General features: G+C 43.8%; 1 protein-coding gene across 3 annotated transcripts in view; it reads right to left on the bottom strand.

Annotated features, from left to right (window-relative positions):
• Window positions 1-19,215, bottom strand: part of LOC123517520 — a 328,170-nt gene extending 308,955 nt beyond the window's left edge. For 2 of the 3 annotated variants that reach the window (XM_045277653.1, XM_045277654.1), the window contains exons 1-2: window positions 19,098-19,152; window positions 17,106-17,195 (exon numbers count right to left, since the gene is read on the bottom strand). In XM_045277653.1, the coding sequence (XP_045133588.1) occupies window positions 17,106-17,195; window positions 19,098-19,137 (130 nt within the window). In that variant the 5' untranslated portion in view covers window positions 19,138-19,152. Of the gene's footprint in view, window positions 1-17,105; window positions 17,196-19,097 lie in introns of all 3 variants that reach the window. The other variant, XM_045277656.1, reaches the window with a different exon arrangement.
• Between the last annotated feature and the right edge of the window lie 1,143 nt (window positions 19,216-20,358).

The following is a 20,358-nucleotide window of genomic DNA, read 5'->3' as shown; positions in this document are numbered from 1 at the left end:
AGCGCAACAAGTCCCCTCGCGAACTCATGTGAATATCGATTTCCGTGTAAATGTGCGGTTTTGGCGGAAAGCGAACAGAAAACGAGACTGTGAATATTGCTGACTGCGGCATGTAAACACCATCATCACCTCCTCCTCCCTTAGCTCTTCCTCCTCCTCCTCCTCCTCTACAAACTGCCATTCGTCATCCCAGTCAGTCTCCGGAGGGTCGCTTGTCACTCTTCCTAGCACTTGACACATCCTTCACATCTGCTATGACGCATCCACTCACATAAACACCACCACTCATGACCCCTTACCGTCATTCAGTATCACGAGCTTGCACACACACACACACACACACACACACACACACACACACACACACACACACACACACACTCACACACACACACACACACATTATCCATCCCTATAAATATATTTCCCACCATTTATTTATACTTTTCTTTCAATCTTCTCCCTCTTCCACTCTCAGATGACAGCACAACCAGCAGACAGACACACACACACACACACACACACACACACACACACACACACACACACACACACACACACACACTCCAACATCACCGCCTCATCCCCTGCTCCTGCTTGCCTCCCACGCCCACTCACCAGACCACATTCTCTTGCTACTTGTTACCATCACAGCAATGATAAACTGAACGTGTAACCACAGCAATGCAGGGATTCCGATGTGTGAAGAGTAAAAAAATAGTGGGTATGAATTAGAGAAAGAATATAAAGAAAGAGGTGAAGGTTTTGTTAGCTTGAGGTCAGATTGTGTTCAATTAGCGATACACACTCGTGGAATTAGTGAACATAGCAAAGAGGCGCGGCTATTTCCATTCTCATTTTGGTTGTGTCTTTTCTAGAGAAGATAATGCCACTAACAATGCCAACATTAATGAAAACAACGTTATTTTATTGCTGTTATTAGTACTGTTGTGGTTATTATTATTATTATTATTATTATTATTATTATTATTATTATTATTATTATTATTATTATTATTATTATTATTATTATTATTATTATTATTATTATTATTATTATTATTATTATTATTATTATCATTATTAGTATTATTATCATTATAATTAATATTATTATTATCATTATCATTATTATTATTATTATTATTATTATTATTATTATTATTATTAATGTAGTTGTTGTTGTTATGGTTGGAATTATCGTCATTACTATAATTTTCATCACCATAACCAATGTAGTGATATCACCAATTATCATCTACATCAATAATTCAACTTCCATATTTAACTTAACATGCCGCTGAATAGGAACACCTTACACCACGGGAAGAATGTTAAAGGATGCTAAATTTAGTAAACACTCGTAGGTTAACAGATACAATTCCTCCCAACTGCCAGCGTGAGCCGTTCCTGCAGGGTCCGGTGGTCGGCGCGGCGGAGCACGTATGCGGCACCATCTCCGTCTCGCCAGTGTTAACGCGCCAGGCACCGTAATTCATGATGCTTCGGGTGATGAATGCTAAGCCGCAGCATCGCCCAGGCACGCCCACCCACCTGCGTTAAAAGCTGCAGCCTCATAGTAGAATTTAATTGAGGTGAGCGAGTCAAAGTCCTGATATAGACACATGACAGTCCCGTAAAGCATGCCAGTGGTGGTTTAGAGAAAGCAGAAAACCAAAGTAAATAAAGGTACGTGTGTCGGGTACTGATATAGGTACATGATGCTCGTATGATACTGATAGTTTAGACTCAATACTGTAAATAGCTAAGCCAGAAAACGAACAAAAATAAGACCACAGCGAACAACTAGTCTCGTTTTACAATTTGATAAAAAAAAATCTATTAAGACAAAGCAAAGTAGTGGTTAGGGATATGGGGAAGACATGAACCACTCCTTCACCCCTTCCCTCCCACTACACCAACACACACACACACACACACACACACACACACACACACACACACACACACACACACACACACACACACACGTGCACGCAAACACGCACACACTCAATGACTTGTTTGAATATACTCTCCTTCACTCATATTTTTCCCCTCCTGTTTGAATATGAGCTCAAGCTTGATGACTGTTTGCCTTGGATGATGAATAAGCGAAAAAGTCAAACACGGCCGCGGGTACACGCCTTGTCTTGCTTTTTTATTAGTTAACGTTCCGTCAACCTTCGCAAAAACTTCAGGCAAGGAACACAATCATAGAGAGAGAGAGAGAGAGAGAGAGAGAGAGAGAGAGAGAGAGAGAGAGAGAGAGAGAGAGAGAGAGAGAGAGAGAGAGAGAGAGAGAGAATATAACAGACATTCAAACCCTAACGCTTCTCTCTCTCCCACACACACACACACACACACACACACACACCAGCCACTCTTCACTTCCCAGAATCAAGACTCTATCCACTTAAAGGCGCCAGAATGACACCTCACCACCTCACAACACACACACACACACACACACACACACACACACACACACACACACACACACACATGAACTCCAGCAAACTAAATTTAAATACACGTCCAGTTATCATCAGTAGTTAGTCAAGTAGGAATAATCTCTCTTATATCTACTCCATGTTCCGTCTCCAATATTTTTTTCTCTCTACAAGGACCGTCACATATAGTCTATTGATTTCTTGTTGCTTACCTTATGTTCTTATGTTACCTGTTATCTTTGAGTGCTTCATTTTTTGCCTTAATCTTATTGGTGTGTTGCATGTGTGAGATTTGACAAGAAAAACGCCACTAGTTATAAAAGGTTTAGCTTAATTAACTTTTTCTTGCTCCTTGTCGTCTCATTTCTATTCACTAACATTCTTCAAGTTACCCAATAAAGTACAATATTATTCTACCAATAAAAGCCAAAGAGTTACGGAAAAAAACAATGAATCTATCTTTAATCCCGAGTCTCAGTTACGCATCTCACTAATTCAGTAAACAAATCTAACCTTTCTTTCCTCTCTCTCTCTCTCTCTCTAACACACACACACACAACACACACACACACACACACACACACACACACACACACACACACACACACACACACACACACACACACACACACACACACACACACACACACACACACACACACACACACACACACACACACACACACACACACACACACACACACACACACACACACACACACAGATTTTTTTTCACCTGTGGCTTAATGAAAGGTCAGGTGTGTCAGCAACAAATTGTTCGATGGCGTTAATTTATAGATGGTTATTACAGTTAATTATGAGCTGGTGAAGAGTAAACACAAGCTGGGGTTAGTGATACACGTAAGTGACCACCAGTTTACCTTCCGTTCCTTCCTCCTTTACTTCCTTCCTTTTATTACCTCATATCTTCTATCCTTCAATCTGGATATATTCTTCACCCCACCCACCTTTCTCTCCCTCTCTCGCCTCCCCTCATACTTCCACTCCCCTAACAGGATACAGGGTGCTAAAGGGGAAGTTTGGGGTAACGGAGGGAGGAGCAGGCCGAGAGGTGGGTGGAAGGCCTTGATGAGGAACGAAAGAGAGAGAACAGGAAGAGAGGAAGGAGGAGGAGGAAAAGGCAGGTGGTGGTGGTGGTGGTGCTACAACGCCTACAGCAGGAATGTCAAGCTTTTGTCTAGTGGAGGCGGAGAGGTTGTAGCCCGAAGCGTTAGTTGATTTTTTTGTATGTCGACGTCTGCTGCTGCTGTTGTTGCTGTTGTTCTTATCACTACTCGTTTCGTCTAATGGGCCAGACGTGCTTTTCTCTTGCTCGTGTGTGTGTGTGTGTGTGTGTGTGTGTGTGTGTGTGTGTGTGTGTGTGTGTGCGCTTTATATAGATCGTAAGGAAGAAGTTACCCATTTTCTATCATTCATTGTTCTTATAGTTTTATATTATTTTCTTTTCTAATCTTGATCATATGATTTGTCCCAGCATATTTTTATTTCTATATTTACCTGAAGTTTCTAACATAGTATTACCAATGCGTTTAATATATTGATCGTAGAAGACTCAATCACGTCGTATGTCCTTTTTTTTCCCCGTCCTAATCTTATCCCGTCGGGACATGTTTTTGTTTACGCGTAGGCTGTTTTTGGCGGGTGGCTGCGGCGAGCGTCGTTCCCGTCAGGTAAACACACGTCCCGGCGGCTTAGCGCTAAACTGCTACATGACACTCTACCTTTTAATTAATTGCACTCTGACAAGGCGCACTTCCCCCTCATTATCATTTTCCACTCTTTGCGTATCAAAATAAAAAAAATATCTCCCTTGATTCCACATAAGCTCCGGTCAACTGCCTGGAATAACCTGTCACGTGTACCTGACAATGTGCGGACCTGGTCAGGAGGTAAAGAGGGTGCGAAGGGGAGCGAAGGACGGGACTGAGAGGAGGCGGGTGTGCAGTTGTATGTATTCTGAATGTGGACAAGAATCTAATGCCGTGGTCGATTATGCGTGGCTGTTGAATATCATGAATGTTAAGTGTGTATCAATAGTTCTCTCTCCTCCTCTCTTCCTTGCTCTAGGCTCAATTAAAATGCACCTCCCAGACACCCAGACAGCAGGCGGTGGCAACACGTGTAATAACTATGTTTGGTGGGTTAGAAAAGCACTAGAAGAGCTAAAATACGAGGCAATGGACGGCGTCAAGGTCAAGGCCGCCACCCGAGCGTATAATGCCCGCCGCCGCCGTACAAAAGACTCATTCCCAAAGTCACAATCAAGGTCAAGCAGGTACGAATCTTCCCAAGGTCACACTTTATCACTTCGATGCGCTTCCCCGACGACTGAGCGAAGCAGCGAGACAGCCAGCGAGTGAATGATCCACGCAGCGAGAGGTGTATCATCGCCTTCTTCTCCTCCTCCTCCAGTGGGTGTTTCTCGTCAAGATGGTATCGAGGGACGCGCTCAGGAGTTCACCCACGTAAGTCCAACCTTCTAGCCACCACTACCACCAGTACCACCACCACTACCACCACCACCTCAGTGACTCTACACTCTTGGTGCGCCGAAACGTTCCTTCTGTGTTTGTTCGACTTTTTTTTTTTTCTCTCTTTCTCTCTCTTCTTCTCCTGTCTCGCTCTCGCAGAGGTTTTTATTATTCATAATCCCACTTCCTTTAGCTTTACGGGATTTTACAGCGCTACTGGGATCACCGTTACGATGTTGTAAAATAGCTGAGGTGCAGGACCTGACAAGTCATTTGGGGAGCGGGTGAGTACCGATCATTGCTGTCGGGGCACTGAAACGCGTCTTTGGGGCATCCAGTATGGGAGGAAGTGGTCATTAGAGTTTATGTGGCCAGGTAACAAAACAAGGTGGGGTTCCCGCCGACGCAAAAGAAGAGAACGGAAGGGAAGAGAAGGAGAGGAATAGGTACGGGGATCCCACTTTATACTGCCTTGTTTACATACAGCACAAGGGACGCTTGAGATAGTGAGGTAGTAGGTAGGTGGCGCAAAAAATCTCCTCTTCCTCCTCCTCCTCCTCCTTATCATCTCCTCCTCTTGCTCATTCTCATGCTATTCCTCGTTCTCCTTCTCCTATTCCTCTTCCACCGCCTTCCCCTCCTCCTCCCTCCCCTTGCTGCTCCTCCATTCATCTCTGTATTTGTGCCGGCAGACGGACACGCTCGGGTCGCGCCCCTCCTCTCCCCAACGTACCCTGGGTGAGGTTCTCGCTCCACCGCCCACGAGGCCCCACTTCCCCTCCTTACCTACCGCCTTCCCTCCCCACCTCAACCCCAACCAGCCCCTACCGCCAGCCAGCGTTGCCTCGCCCACCTGAAGACACTTCCACCTCCAGCCTCATCTTTGTCTTTGAACCTATGTATGAGTAAGTGTGTGTGTGTGTCTCTCTCTCTCTCTCTCTCTCTCTCTCTCTCCGTTACGTAAAAACAACTTCTTAGGCCTGGTTTAGTAATTTCGTCGCCAGCGAGGAGTTCCCTGAAGGCTTTGAGGTCCAGACAGGTGACACTTTTCCTCGACTTATACTTTTGGGGTGATAAGCCTCACCTAATTTTGTTTAGAGGTAGGGAGGAGAAAAAAAAAAGGTATGAGAAGAAAAAAGGAGGAGGAGGAGAAGGAGGAGGTGGTGATGGAGAGTTAGGAACATTAGAAGTAGGAGGGAGGGGGGCAAAAAAAAAAGGGGGAAGCAGAGATGAGTTCGAAATTTTACATCTGCTGAGAAATTTATGATGAGGTTTTACGAGGCATTAAACTTCGTAGATAAACCTGTTTCCACCCGCCGCTGGTTCCACGAAGCTAGGTGAGGAGAGAGCGTACGTAGGCATGAGGGTGGAAGAGGCACGAACGTGGAGTGGAAGGAAACAAGTCGTGAACGTGGAGAAGGACGTGGAAGTAAGGAGATCACGAGTGTGGAAGAGGATTTCAGGGTAAGGAGAAGTTAGAGTGTAGAAGGATACAGAGGATGAAATAAGAGTGAGAGTGGATGAACGGTTAAAGAGAGCATGTGGGAGGAGGAGTGATAACGAAAGTGAAGGGAGTATTGAAGAGGTAGCAGTGGAGTAGGTGGAGGGAACGAACGGTACGGGCTGAGTGGAAGGAGTGGGCTAAGTGGCGGAGGGTCCGAGATTATGAGTGTGTAGGAATGGATGTGAGAGAGAGAGAGAGAGAGAGAGAAAGAAAAGAAAGAAAGAAAGAAAGAAAGAAAGAAAGAAAGAAAGAAAGGAGGAGGGAGGGAGGGTATAAAACAATCCTCCAACTAAAACACAGGGTACCTTTGTATATCATAAACATATAATGACATAAATAAGAGTCTCGTTATAGAAATCATAGCAGCAAAACAAGATAATGAATAAAAAGTTGTTCTTCACTTCTTATATTCCGGGCGATTTTCATTATCTACTCATTGTTGTATTGACAAGCACCTTACACTAATAGAACCAGATAGGTATGTTAATCTGCGGTCGGTAATAAAAACTAAAAACAAGGAGATCAAGGCTATTACAACGTGGTGAAAACAAAGAAGCGAGTAGGGAAGAAAGAAGAAGCATACGCTATTTTGTTAAGTATACGCTGTTTTGTTAAGTATACGCTGTTTTGTTATCATCTCTATTCACTGACCTATTTTTGTACTTGTCAAGGAATGTGGCAAAGGAGACCCATAAAAATTAAAATATGTAAACGGAAAAATATAGAGAAAAAAATACTTCAATTGATACGCTACTTTCATACAGTAAATCAAATGTATATACAAAATAAGAGGAAGAGATAACAGCAACAGACCTGCAGTTCCCTACTACACAGTTTGTAAAGTCATCCTACACTGACTGCTACCGGAAGAGACTGAATAGCTAAGTGAGTGGCTCCTGTAGAAGGGTATTCAAACAGGACGAGTTTGTCTAGTCAACTTAAGCAGAGATAAGTCGGAGAAGAACGCGGACTCATTTCCTGTAAACTCCACATCAGCAATTAAATTAAGAATAAAGTAAAAACAATGAAAAACACGCACAGTAAATTGCATATAAGAATATGATACAATAGTAGTTTATCTATTGTATTTAGGATACGCATATAAGGAAAACAGTAAACTTATTTCCTGTTTACGCCTCATAAACAACTCATAATCAGTTAACAGTATGAGAGTAGCAGAAAAAAATAAATAAAACACATGGACATTATAATACAAACATTTGATCAAGCCAATCCAAAACAAACGAAAATATAATAGGAAAAAAAAAGAATAACAGGTGAACTCATTTCCTGCAAACGACAAATAATCAGTTTCATAATCAGTTTACAGTACAAGAGATGTGATGAAAAGGGCACACACAGTAAGGAGAGCAGGACTTCACAGCCACACCCCAGCACCGCCCCACACCCCGAGGCCAGTAGATCTTGTATTCTCATGGCCTTGGCTTCTACATCAAGATTACCGACAAGGCGTTCACCCGTAGGGGATAATTGGGCGCTCCGATGAACGTTATGTTTGTTAGCTCTGCACGACATCATAATTATAGCAGTTGTAGTCATAGTGGTGGTGGTGGTGGTGGGGTAGTATTAATGGTAGAGGTTGTTGTTGTAGTGGTGGTGGTGGTGGTGGTGGTAGTGGTAGTGGTAGTGGTAGAAGTAGTAGTAGTAGTAGTAGTAATTGTTGTTGTTGTAGTAGTAGTAGTAGTAATTGTTGTTGTTGTTGTTGTAGTAGTAGTAGTAGTATTGTTGTTGTTGTTGTAGTAGTTGTTGTTGTTGTAGTAATTGTTGTTGTTGTTGTTGTAGCAGCAGCAGTTGCAGTTTGTTGTTGTGTTGTGGTGCAGCAGCAGCAGTGGTGGTAGCAGCAGCAGTGCAGTTGTGTTGTTGTTGTTGTTGTAGTAGCAGTTGTTGTTGTTGTTGTTGTTGCAGCAGTAGTGGTGTTGTGGTGGTGGTGGTGGTGCAGTGTTGTGTAGTGGTGGTGGTGGTGTGTAGTGGTGAGCAGTAGTGGTGAAGTGGTGGTGGTAGAAGTAGTAGTAGTAGTGAAGCAGTGTAGTAGTAGTAGTGGTAGTAGAAGTAGAAGTAGAAGTAGAAGTAAGTAGACGTAAAAGTAATAAAAGTAGAATTAATAGTAGTAGTAGTAGTAGTAGTAGTAGTAGTAGTAGTAGTATAGTAGTAGTAGTAGTAGTTGTTGCTTATTTATCCCACCATCTCTGTTCTTCCTTCATCGTTACCAATTCTCTTTGACTCTACGTTCCAAGGCCTCCTCTGCAACTTCTATTCCACTCCCTTTATTACCTTCCTCTCCATCTCCACCTCCTTTATTCATTGTATACCTTTCTTATCTCTCACCCACTCCCTACCTCCTCTTCTTTCCCTCTTCCTCTATCTTTCTCTCTCTGATCCTCCCAAACCTTCTGACTCATTCTCCTTGATCCCTCCCATATGCCTGACTTACTTTCACCCTCTCTCACTCTCACTCTCCCTCTCATCCTTTAATAATTCACTCATGCCTTCCATTCCCTTGACCTTCCCTCTCACCACTCTCCTCTTTCTCTCTCTCTCTCTCTCTTTCTCTTTCTCTCTCTCTCTGTCGCAGATCAGATTCACAAAGCAGCCATAATTGACCAGAACTAACAGGAAACAATTAAAAGTCAGTGATACCTCTGTTTACTTTCAAGACGAGACGGCAGTGCACATAAGCATTACTATGGCTGTCTGTTTGCCCGGAATTATACAATCACCTCGAGGGAAAGGGGAAAGGAACACGAGGTAAGGAAGGAAGGTTAAGTGGATGAGTTAGAGGAGGGAGAAAGCGAAGGGAAGGGAGGGAGGGGTGAGCAGGGTGGTGGTAAATGTTCTGACGCTGGAAACCTGTCTATCGCACGCTCAAGTTTTGCTGTTTGCTCGCTGATGTGATGCCGATTAGCGTGAACACATGCACTGCCAGCAGCGGCAAGGCACCTCCTGAGGCAGAGGCGACAAGACCAGCTCAGTGTGAACGAGTTTTTACCCTTCATTTACATACGAGATATCGGAGAAAAGAAAAAAAAAAACTAAAGACATCTTGCCACCTTGCTTGCTTGCGATACCGGGTTGTTTTCGTCTGCCTTCCACACCTTTCCGAACTGTAATATCCCAATTCTCTCCCCTAGTAGAGCTCAGGGAGAGTACTAGAGCGGGAGGGAATCCAGGAAAACTTTTCGTCGACTTGGGAATGGATGCTGCTCTCTTCCAATTAGTAAAATGTAAATCCAGAGACGCCCTCCTCGTAAACAGTTCTCCGGTCCGTAGAGATTTTCCTCCTATTTCCTCCGTCTCCCTGCATCGCTCAAACACTCACACTGAAGGAAGGGAGGAGGAGGAGGAGAGGAGAACGACGGAAAACGGAACAAACGGTCTAGCATATTACAGAAAGAGAAGAAGAGAGAGGCTGAGAAAAAGGATAAAGATGAGAAAGATAGAGGATGGAAAGAGGAAAACAGTGATACAAATTATGAGAGAATGAAACAGACAGAAAAGGACAAAGAGTGGAAAGGATGTGGATAGAGAGGAAGTACTTAGTGCGAATGGGAGACAGGGAGAGAGACGTGGGCGGGAGATGATTGGAGAGTGAGTAGTGTGGGCGGCAGCAGGAGGCCAGGAGCGGGGCGTAGGTAGGGGGGCGGAGGGCATTCAGGTGGTGAGGCCCCGTGGGTTGTGTGGGCGAAGGAACAAGTATGTGGCCGTGGGAGTCATGGGTAGCGTGGGCGGCGGGCAGGGGGGAGGCTGGTGTGTGGATTGTGAGGAGGCAGGCTGGTGGTGGAGAGGGGGGGAGGCAGATGGGGGCGGTGGAGGGCAGGGCCACACCACCCGCGGTGATCATGACGTTCGTTATTGTTGCGCGAAGGTGGGCGTGAGGACCTTGAAGACCTCATGCAAGGGCGCCCACACTCTGCCACTATCCCTCCTTCCAGCCCTCCCTTCTTTTCTTCCCTGATTCCCCTTTTCCATTCCTTCGTTTTGTCCTTTTCATTTTTTTTTTTTCTTATTTGCTAAATTCTCTTCGTGTTGTCCCTCTTTCCATTCCTCACTTCTCTTCTTCCTTAACTCCCTTCTCTCTTCCCTTTGTCATTTCCCTTTCCATCCCTCTTTTTCTTCCCATGATTCTCTTCTTTTTTTTCCTTCGTCATGCAGTCACTCCTCTTCCATAGACAAACAGTCCTTCTTCTCATTCCTCCATACAATCCCTTCTTTTATTCTAGTTATCTTTTCCTTTCTTCCCTTCTGTTACAATCAGTCCATGTATCCTACGTTTCATTCAATCCCTCTTTTACTACCTTCTTCGTTTGCCTCATCCTATCAAACCTTCCTTACAACCAACACCCAGTTCTTCTGTCCTTTTCGTCCAGCTCTTCATCATACCCTCCCATCCTTTACTCGTGTCCCCCCTCCTCCTCTCTCTCTCTCTCTCTCTCTCTCTCTCTCTCTCTCTCTCTCTCTCTCTCTCTCTCTCTCTCTCTCTCTCTCTCTCTCTCTCTCTCTCCCATTGAGAAGTAGCATTATTCCAAGGCATGATGGAAATAATAGTTGCTTGTTTTCAGCGGTTCATCAGCAGTACAAACAAACCAGAAGAAAGAACCACTATAGTCTGTCTACTTTGAAGTGACTCCTGAGTCTGTCTGAACAGAGTCTCAGGGAATACGTGGTTGTCAGATCTTGAGGAAAACCGTAGCTTGTTCTCGTGATAAGTTTGTTGATCAAGAAAAACAAGCATTATTCACCTAAAATCAATTATATCATCAATAAGCTATACTCTATATTTTGAACCCAAGAACCATTTTAGAGTAGACAGACTAGGTTGCTTCATTCTGCTTCCTAAGTATAAGGATGTGAACTGTGGCTTGGTTGGAGGGTCACCTAATGGAAGATAGCATCACGTGCACCTTAATTATTCTACTCTTAATGAAGGACCTACTTTACCACGAGAGAGAAAATGCAAAAATACACAATATGGAAGATAAAAGTTTGTGGTTCATTTTCTTATGTGTTTCCCTTCCATGTTGATCATTTGAATGGATGTGTTGTGTTGGGTGCAATTGTCAATTATTTGATGTATCTCTCTCTCTCTCTCTCTCTCTCTCTCTCTCTCTCTCTCTCTCTCTCTCTCTCTCTCTCTCTCTCTCTCTCTCTCTCTCTCTCTCTATCACCCCTGTCGGGCTGCATGTATTCACGTATCAAATGTACCTAAGTGCCTTGGGTTCCCTGTTCTGCCTCGCTCTTTTACCTCTTTCTCCTAAAGCGCCTTGTTCTCCGCCGACTCTATTCCCATCTTGCTGAACTCTCTCTCTCTCTCTCTCTCTCTCTCTCTCTCTCTCTCTCTCTCTCTCTCTCTCTCTCTCTCTCTCTCTCTCTCTCTCTCTCTCTCTCTCTCTCTGTGTGTGTGTGTGTGTGTGTGTGTGTGTGTGTGTGTGTGTGTGTGTGTGTGTGTGTGTGTGTGTGTGTTTAGAAATTGACAACGATGTATGATTATTCTATTATAATTTGTACACACACACACACACACACACACACACACACACACACACACACGGGATAAAAACCGTAACATATTCAATTTCACAATGAATTCGCAGGTAAGCACGTCCTCGCTCCCTCTAAAAGAAAAATATTCTTTGATGTTTTGCGGAAAATAAATGGGAGCCTTTAGTGGGCACTTCCAATTTACTGTAGCGTAAATATGGGAGTCACAAATGAAACCGCCAAATCACTGGGAGTCAATGTAGATGAAAAAAAAAAAAGGAAATGAATAAAATATATGTTCTAAATAAATCATTAATGCATCAATGTGAGTCCGTGTTTATGGCGATAAAATATAAACACTCTTCATTAGCAACACCTTTGAATTTCGCGAGGGGAAAAGTTTCCTTCCATTTTGGCAGATTAAAAGTGTATTATATATGTGTATTTTTTTATGGTCGAACCAGCGGCCAGCGACGGCTCGTGGAGTTTAATTAAAATGTAGGATGCTTAATTTGGCGGCGGTCGTAAAAAAGATTAGGCCAGCGGAGAGCGGCACTGGTGGGGCGCCGATCAATACTGTGCCACCTCAAGACACACACACACACACACACACACACACACACACACACACACACACACACACACACACACACATATGGAAACAAGACCACGAGTGTATAAATTAAGAACTGTATACTGTAACTTGAAAAATGAACACACACACACACACACCGCGTAGTGTAGTGGTTAGCACGCTCGACTCACAATCGAGAGGCCCGGATTCGAGTCCCGGCGCGGCGAGGCAAATGGGCAAGCCTCTTAATGTGTGGCCCCTGTTCACCTAGCAGTAAATAGGAACGGAATGTAACTCGAGGGGTTGTGGTCTCGCTTTCCCGGTGTGTGGAGTGTGTTGTGGTCTCAGTCCTACCCGAAGATCGGTCTATGAGCTCTGAGCTCGCTCCGTAATGGAGAAGACTGGCTGGTGACCAGCAGGCGACAGAGGTGAATTACACACACACGCATATGGAAACAAGACCACGAGTGTATAGATCAAGAACTGTATACTGTAACTTAAAAATTAACACACACACACACACACACACACACACACACACACACACGTGTGTTTACATCACACACATGGAACTAAACTACACAAATGTTTACACACACACACACACACACACACACACACACACACACACACACACACACATGTAACGGCTGGTCCAAGAGGCATCACGGGACGCCATATTCGTAATAGGGAAAAATTAATGAAACACTGTGAATAAATTTGCTCAATCAGCCTCCCTCGTGAGTGCTGCCTTGCTACTGCTGGGGGGAAAAAAAGGGAAAAAAAGTAATCCAGGACTTCAATTTCGCTCGTTTTTTATGGTGTTTTAATTCTAATGACGCTCTTTGCTTGTTTTATTATTATTATTATTATTATTATTATTATTATTATTATTATTATTATTCTCTCTCTCTCTCTCTCTCTCTCTCTCTCTCTCTCTCTCTCTCTCTCTCTCTCTCTCTCTCTCTCTCTCTCTCTCTCTCTCTCTCTCTCTCTCTCTCTCTCTCTCTCTCTCTCTCTCACATCCAAAATGCTCCATTGAAGAAGGGAAAAAAATATAAAAAATCGAACACTCGTGGAGAATCTCAGGATTATTTTGGATCGCCATTAATTGCCACAGGTTCGGCAATCTGGACTCGAGGACGAGGAGGAGGAGAAGGAGGAGGAGGAGGGGGAGGAGGAGGAGGAGGAGGTGAGATAGAAAGATAAAAATAAGAAGAGAAAAAAAAATAGTCCAGTTTTAGGAGAAATGTCCGACTTCCACACAGGGTTCCCGGCGATGGACTGGCCCCGGGTGAATCAAGAAAGATAGAAGAAAAAATTAAGTCAGAGAGGGAAGAGCAAGAACATGAGGAGGAGGAGGAGGAGGAGGAGGAGGAGGAGGAGGAGGGAAGCGAAAGGATAAAAGGCAAGGGATGTAAGAGAATCAGGAATGGGTTGGAAGGATGCTAGGTAGTTCAGCGGAAAAGAAAAGAAGGAAATGAAGGGAGGAGAGTCAAAAGAAGAGACGTACCGAAAGAGAAAGACGAAGAAACAAAGGAAAATCGAAGAGAAGGGAGGGAAAAAATATAGGAGGGAGCGACGACTGACCCAGATGAAACTAGATGACACACAAGGATGAAAGAAAACACAGAAAGAGAAAAGACAACGCACCAGGGAGGAGAATGCAGAGAAAGGAGATACGGAAGAGAGAAAGGCACGGCGGAATACAAGATAAGGTTAAAAATGGAGATCGGAAGCATTGCGAAAGGGAAAAAGAATAGAAAAAAATGAATTACAGAGAGAGAGAGAGAGAGAGAGAGAGAGAGAGAGAGAGAGAGAGAGAGAGAGAGAGAGAGAGAGAGAGACGAAAGAGGAGGTAAAGAAGGGAGGGGTACGTTAAGAGGGGAGGAGCCCAGCCAGATCCTTTAAGCTGGCCTGATCCTAACTCGCCTTAATGAGGTGTTAAAATGCACTTCACCTCCCTAACCGATTTACCTCACATAGTTGATTTCGATTCTTTTTAATCCTAGTTGATGTTAATTCCAACGTTTCCCTTTGATTTTTTTTTCCGTGTGTTTCAGAAGTGGTATTCTGAATTTGCACCTTTTTTGTGGATTTTTGGTTTATGATTAGTTACCCTTTTTGTTTTTTTACTAAATCAACCCCTTCAGTACTAAGACGCATTTTTACCTTGATTTTTTGTGGTAATTAGACGATTTTATTTGCATTGCTAAGGGTCTGTGGAGGTCAAATGTTTAATGGCCAGAGTCTTTATTATTTAAATCCTACACATAAGATTCTGAAACTGTATAAAATCGTGAAATAGTTAAGTATGAAAACGCTGCATGATACTAAAGAAATTAAAACAGAAGAAAACATTATCACGTTATTCATATTCTTTCTTGGCTACAGATGTATTTGAGAGACTATATCAAACAGAACTCTAAAAATTGTGTGATGAGAGGAAAAAAAAAAAGATTAACTGTGAATGGTGGAAAAGCAGAAAGCAAGATCAAAGGCAGGAAACAGGAAGGCATTACTCAGTGTATCCTAGCGTAATTATTTAAACATTTCAGCGAGGCGGGTGATGATGAGATGAGGCAGGCAAAGTAAATTAATGAATAAACATGTAGTAACAATACAAATTAACAGATATACGAAATTACAGCAATGAGCAAATAAGATAATGAGAAGGTAACGGCAGGCATGACCTCTCCATTACTCCCATGCACATCACTGCCATTACCACTCCCAATATCATCGCCATTACTCTCCATACCATAACCATTAAAACCATGACAATTTTCTCTACCATTAATCTCAAAAAATGAAAAAATTAGCAACGGTTACCTTCTGTATTTCGGTTCCCTGTTTCTGTATTTCCATTTCCCTATGATTTGAATCCTTTTAAGAGAAAGGTGTAAGGGAGCATTAAAGTGTGCCATTTTTTTTTTTTTATCCTTTTTGTTGCCCTTGGCCGAAATCCCGTTTTGCATAATAGAGAAAACTATCAACTGCTTCCATTATTTCTTATCACCACAAGCTCACAACCACCATCACCGCCACCACCAACAGTACTATAACTGAAAACTTCACATGAACACACACACACACAAAAAAGCAACCGATACAATTTTCATCATCAACACCGCCCCCCTCCCACCACCATCACCACCATACCGCGTCCAGAAAGCAAACCCTTCCAAGTCCAACGTGAAGTACAAAACTTTTTAGCATATTTGACCTCGATGCCGACTGCACGTCCACTCCATCGATCACGAGAGAGAGAGAGAGAGAGAGAGAGAGAGAGAGAGAGAGAGAGAGAGAGAGAGAGAGAGAGAGAGAGAGAGAGAGAGTAATGACTGTGCTACTTTTCAATAAAACATGATGTACTGCACTATAATTTTCACTCCCCTGACATATATACATACACACACACACACACACACACACACACACACACACACACACTACTGAAGACCCACGAAGCTTCCTGCAAGTCAAGCTGTCTCAACCTAAATCCCAGAACAGTTGAGGCGGCGCAGGGTAACTGAGGAGATTTACCACTGACACAGTTTGAAATGGAAGGATTGCAAGGGAGCGGGTGGGAGAGAAAGAGAAAGAGAAGGGGGAGACAGAGGATAGAGAGAAAGAGAAACAGGAAGATGTGTGTGTGTGTGTGTGTGTGTGTGTGTGTGTGTGTGTGTGTGTGTGGTGGGGGGGAAGGGGGAGAAGAGTGAGAGGGATGAACGAAGAGGAGGCTGCAACCTTTTCTTCATGTTTGTGCTTCATCTCTCCCCGGTTATACCTCGCTCTATCTAGCCGCTGATGTATTTCTGGATTGAATGCATATTGGATTGGAGGTTGAGGCAGTGAGGAAGTGAGGGAAGGAGGGAAAAAGAGAGGGAACTGAGAGAGTGAGAGGGAGGAAGAGAGGCATGATGGGGATGAGAAGGGGTCCACTTAAACTCAGATATGCTTTTTCTTATGTCGGAGAGCTATCTTTCTCTCTCTCTCTCTCTCTCTCTGAACCTATATATTACAGAAAAAAAGCGGAATATCGTTTGATTTAACAGACGCATAGGGAAAAAGTAAAGATAATACTTAATCCCTCGAACATCATGACTTTATATACCATCCATCACAAACTTGTGTAAAGAATTGAAATAGTAAAGACGGTGGTCATTAATCTTCTGACATCCATAGACGCTTCCTAATGTCAAAAAAATGGGCTAATCGTACACAAATCTCAAGGTAAAAATGTGTTCCAGTACTGACAGGGTTAACGTTTAGACAATAAATAGTTTTCTTAAGACATTCAACTCTCATATATAAACGAATCATCATAAAAAAAACACAATCAAACAGGATAATTGTTTCAGAAAGCTTAGAAGAGACAGCAGTGAGGTAAAAAACAAGTGAAATGAGTAAAGGATGAAAAAAAGTCGTAGAATTGAGATACAAAGCAAAACAAGGTGGCGGAACACAAAAGAAACTTAACCTTGCCTTTCCGAACATCGTTACGAGAGGGAAGAAGCAGAAAAGTAAGAAACGGGGAACATTAACGTGTCAAAACTAAACACGGAACACCCACTCACACTCACCCGGTCTCCTCCCTCTGCAGGTGAGCGGCCATCCCTCACACGCAGGCAGCGGCGGTGGCGGCGGTGGTAGCGGAGGCGGCGGCGAGGTCACTGAGGCGGGAACGAACATGCAAATTACAGCAAGAAGTTTTAGGGCTCGCCTCAGGTTATTTGCTTAATAATGTGTTGAAATTACATGACACAGTTATGCATGACTCTTCCTAACGTGGTGAAGTGAAATGATGCATGGTATGGTATGGCATGGTATGGTATGGTAAGGGTGGTAGAGATGATGTTGGGGCGATGGGTGTGGTGATCATAGTGACTATGATAGAGAAGGGTGTAGGTGTGGGTGTGCATGTGCTTTACGGTGATGGTGGATGGTGATGGTGATGGTGATTTGAATATTTATGTAATTTTGTGATACGTAAACCTGGAAGAAAATTTTCATGCTCTTCATTACATTTTTTTTTCAATTTAACAACTGATTCTCTGACCTATACGACAATTCTAGTCATACACTTTTCCTTCAGGTATTATGCATTTTTGCCTTTTTTAAATACGTAAGAAAATTATATATATATATATATATATATATATATATATATATATATATATATATATATATATATATATATATATATATATATATATATATATATATATATATATATATATATATATATATATATATATATATATATATGTTTATATATTTATTTATTTATTCATTTATTTATTTATTTATTTTTCTTCCTTCAGACATATTAGCAATAACGGCATTAATAATGGTGATTGTACAGTAAAGGTAACAGGGCAATGGTGGCATGGCACTGGTGACTTGGCAGCCTTAGCGGTGGCCTGGCAGCTGCGGTGGCAGTGTAGGGGTGAAAGCTACCCACGGATGGTGATAATTTGTATATTCCGACATTAGTGAGGCAACACGGAAGCAATAAAAAGCGGTAATTACAGTCATCAACCTGCGACCAGTGCCGCCCACCTCCCCCCTTCCCGCCCACACCACCCACCTCGACCACGCCCACGGCCCACGCGCGCCACGGCTTGCCTTCACCCAACATCTGCGCCCACCCACGCCCTCTCGCGCGCCCACACACCTCCACAGGACCCAGAAAGCAGTCCTTCCACCCAACCATCCACCCCTCCACCCACCTCCAGTTGTCATGATCCACCCAACTCAAGGCGAACCACTCCTGCTGCCACATGAGCGCGCGCGCACGCACACACACACACACACACACACACACACACACACACACACACACACACACACACACACACACACACACACACACACACACACTTTGTATACATGATCATTTCTTTCCATCAGTCCTTGATCATAATAAGCAAATGATAATAGTCACCAGGAGGAACGTTATGCTTTATTATATGACGGAGCGTTATCATCATTATTATAATTTATATCACTAACATTGCCTGTGTTATCGTTACCATAACCAGAACAGTTACCATTATACTGGACTACTTTTTATCGTTCTGAACCCTGTGATTATTAGTAATGTTACTTTAGTTTGTTTTAATAAAAAAAGATAAAATGCAAGTTGATATATAAAAAAACATCAACGGTACCATTTATTGTATTGTTAGTTCAAGCTTTTATTTTTTCCCCTTCTGTGCCTCGTGACAAGGATGAATATGTTTTGCTAAGCGCACATCAAGTGACTGAGGCAGAAAAAAAAAGGAACGATGGAAAAAGAATAAAAAAAGTCTTATCCATAGACTCTGCAAAAAAACCTGCCTCACGACTGGCACCTCGCAAACCTTCATGCCTTGTAAGGTAAAATGCTGACTGGAGAAGGTGGGGAAGGGAGGGAGAGAGGGAGGCCGCGGTCAGGGGCACGCAGCGGGCTGGCCCTCCCCACCCTTTCACCCCACACACGCCCAAGGCCAGCGGGACACACACACACACACACACACACACACACACACACACACACACACACACACACACACACACACACACTCCGTTACCCATAGGCCAAGGCGAGTGCCAGAGCGGAGTACCTCGCATCCGGGAAGACTCGGGACTTGTTCACGTCGTCTTTGCGTCCTCTGGCTCTTAGCAGTTGCAGCCTCGCTACGGTCGCTGCCGAACAAGAGGAGTTAGAGTGGAGGAGTGGAAAAAATCTTGCTCAGGTTCAAAAGACTGTGTGTATGTGTGTGTGTGTGTGTGTGTGTGTGTGTGAGTGTGTGTGTGTGTGTGTGTGTGTGTGTTTTCACTGTTTGATCTGCTGCAGTCTCTGACGAGACAGCCAGACATTACCCTACGGAACGAGCTCAGAGCTCATTATTTCCGATCTTCGGATAGGCCTGAGACCAGGTACACACCACACACCGGGACAACAAGGTCACAACTCCTCGATTTACATCCCGTACCTACTCACTGCTAGGTGAACAGGGGCTACACGTGAAAGGAGACACACCCAAATATCTCCACCCGGCCGGGGAATCGAACCCCGGTCCTCTGGCTTGTGAAGCCAGCGCTCTAGGTGTGTGTGTGTGTGTGTGTGTGTGTGTGTGTGTGTGTGTGTGTGTGTGTGTGTGATGTATTTTACAGATTTCCTTGACGTGTCAGTGTTTCATCACCAGCTTACACGCCGAACAGGTATACACACGAGTGGATATCTTGGGTGGAGAAAATAAAGACACAAATGAAGACACATTACCTGATAACCCGTTAGTGGGGGATAGAAGGGGGGGAGCAAAAGCTATATGGGTTAATCTGGCACTTACAAAAACACAAGGCCAAACACACACACACACACACACACACACACACACACACACACACACACACACACACACACACACACACCGATAAGCCGGACACCGGGTACAGCCGAGCACTGTCTCCCGCAGGCGCCGTCACTCTGCCTCCAGATACAGATTTCACCTCGAACACCTGACAGTTGCACGGCGGGGGACACAGCCAGAAAAAAAAAGAAAGAGAGAGAGTGAGGGATGGAGTACAGAGGAAGGGAAGCGTGCGAAAAAAAAAAAGTTGTGGAAAAAGGGTGGAGCTTACAAGGGGACAGAATACAGGAAATCAAGAAAAGGGAAATAAAAGGGGAAACTGTGCAGGCCGGCGGGAAACTAGAGGGACTGGAAAAAGGATTGAGTTCGCGAGAAAAACAGCCCCTGAACTTGTGTAGCGAGAGTGAAGGTGGTGACGCCACGCCTTTTACTGTCATGGTGGCGGGGTAGCACGGAGTTAGGGCAGGCGGGGGAGCAT

Source organism: Portunus trituberculatus, chromosome 42 (genome assembly GCF_017591435.1).
Source record: "Portunus trituberculatus isolate SZX2019 chromosome 42, ASM1759143v1, whole genome shotgun sequence".
Lineage (NCBI taxonomy): Eukaryota > Metazoa > Arthropoda > Malacostraca > Decapoda > Portunidae > Portunus > Portunus trituberculatus.
Note: the sequence above shows the minus strand (reverse complement) of the source record. Positions and strands in the feature narration are given on the sequence as shown.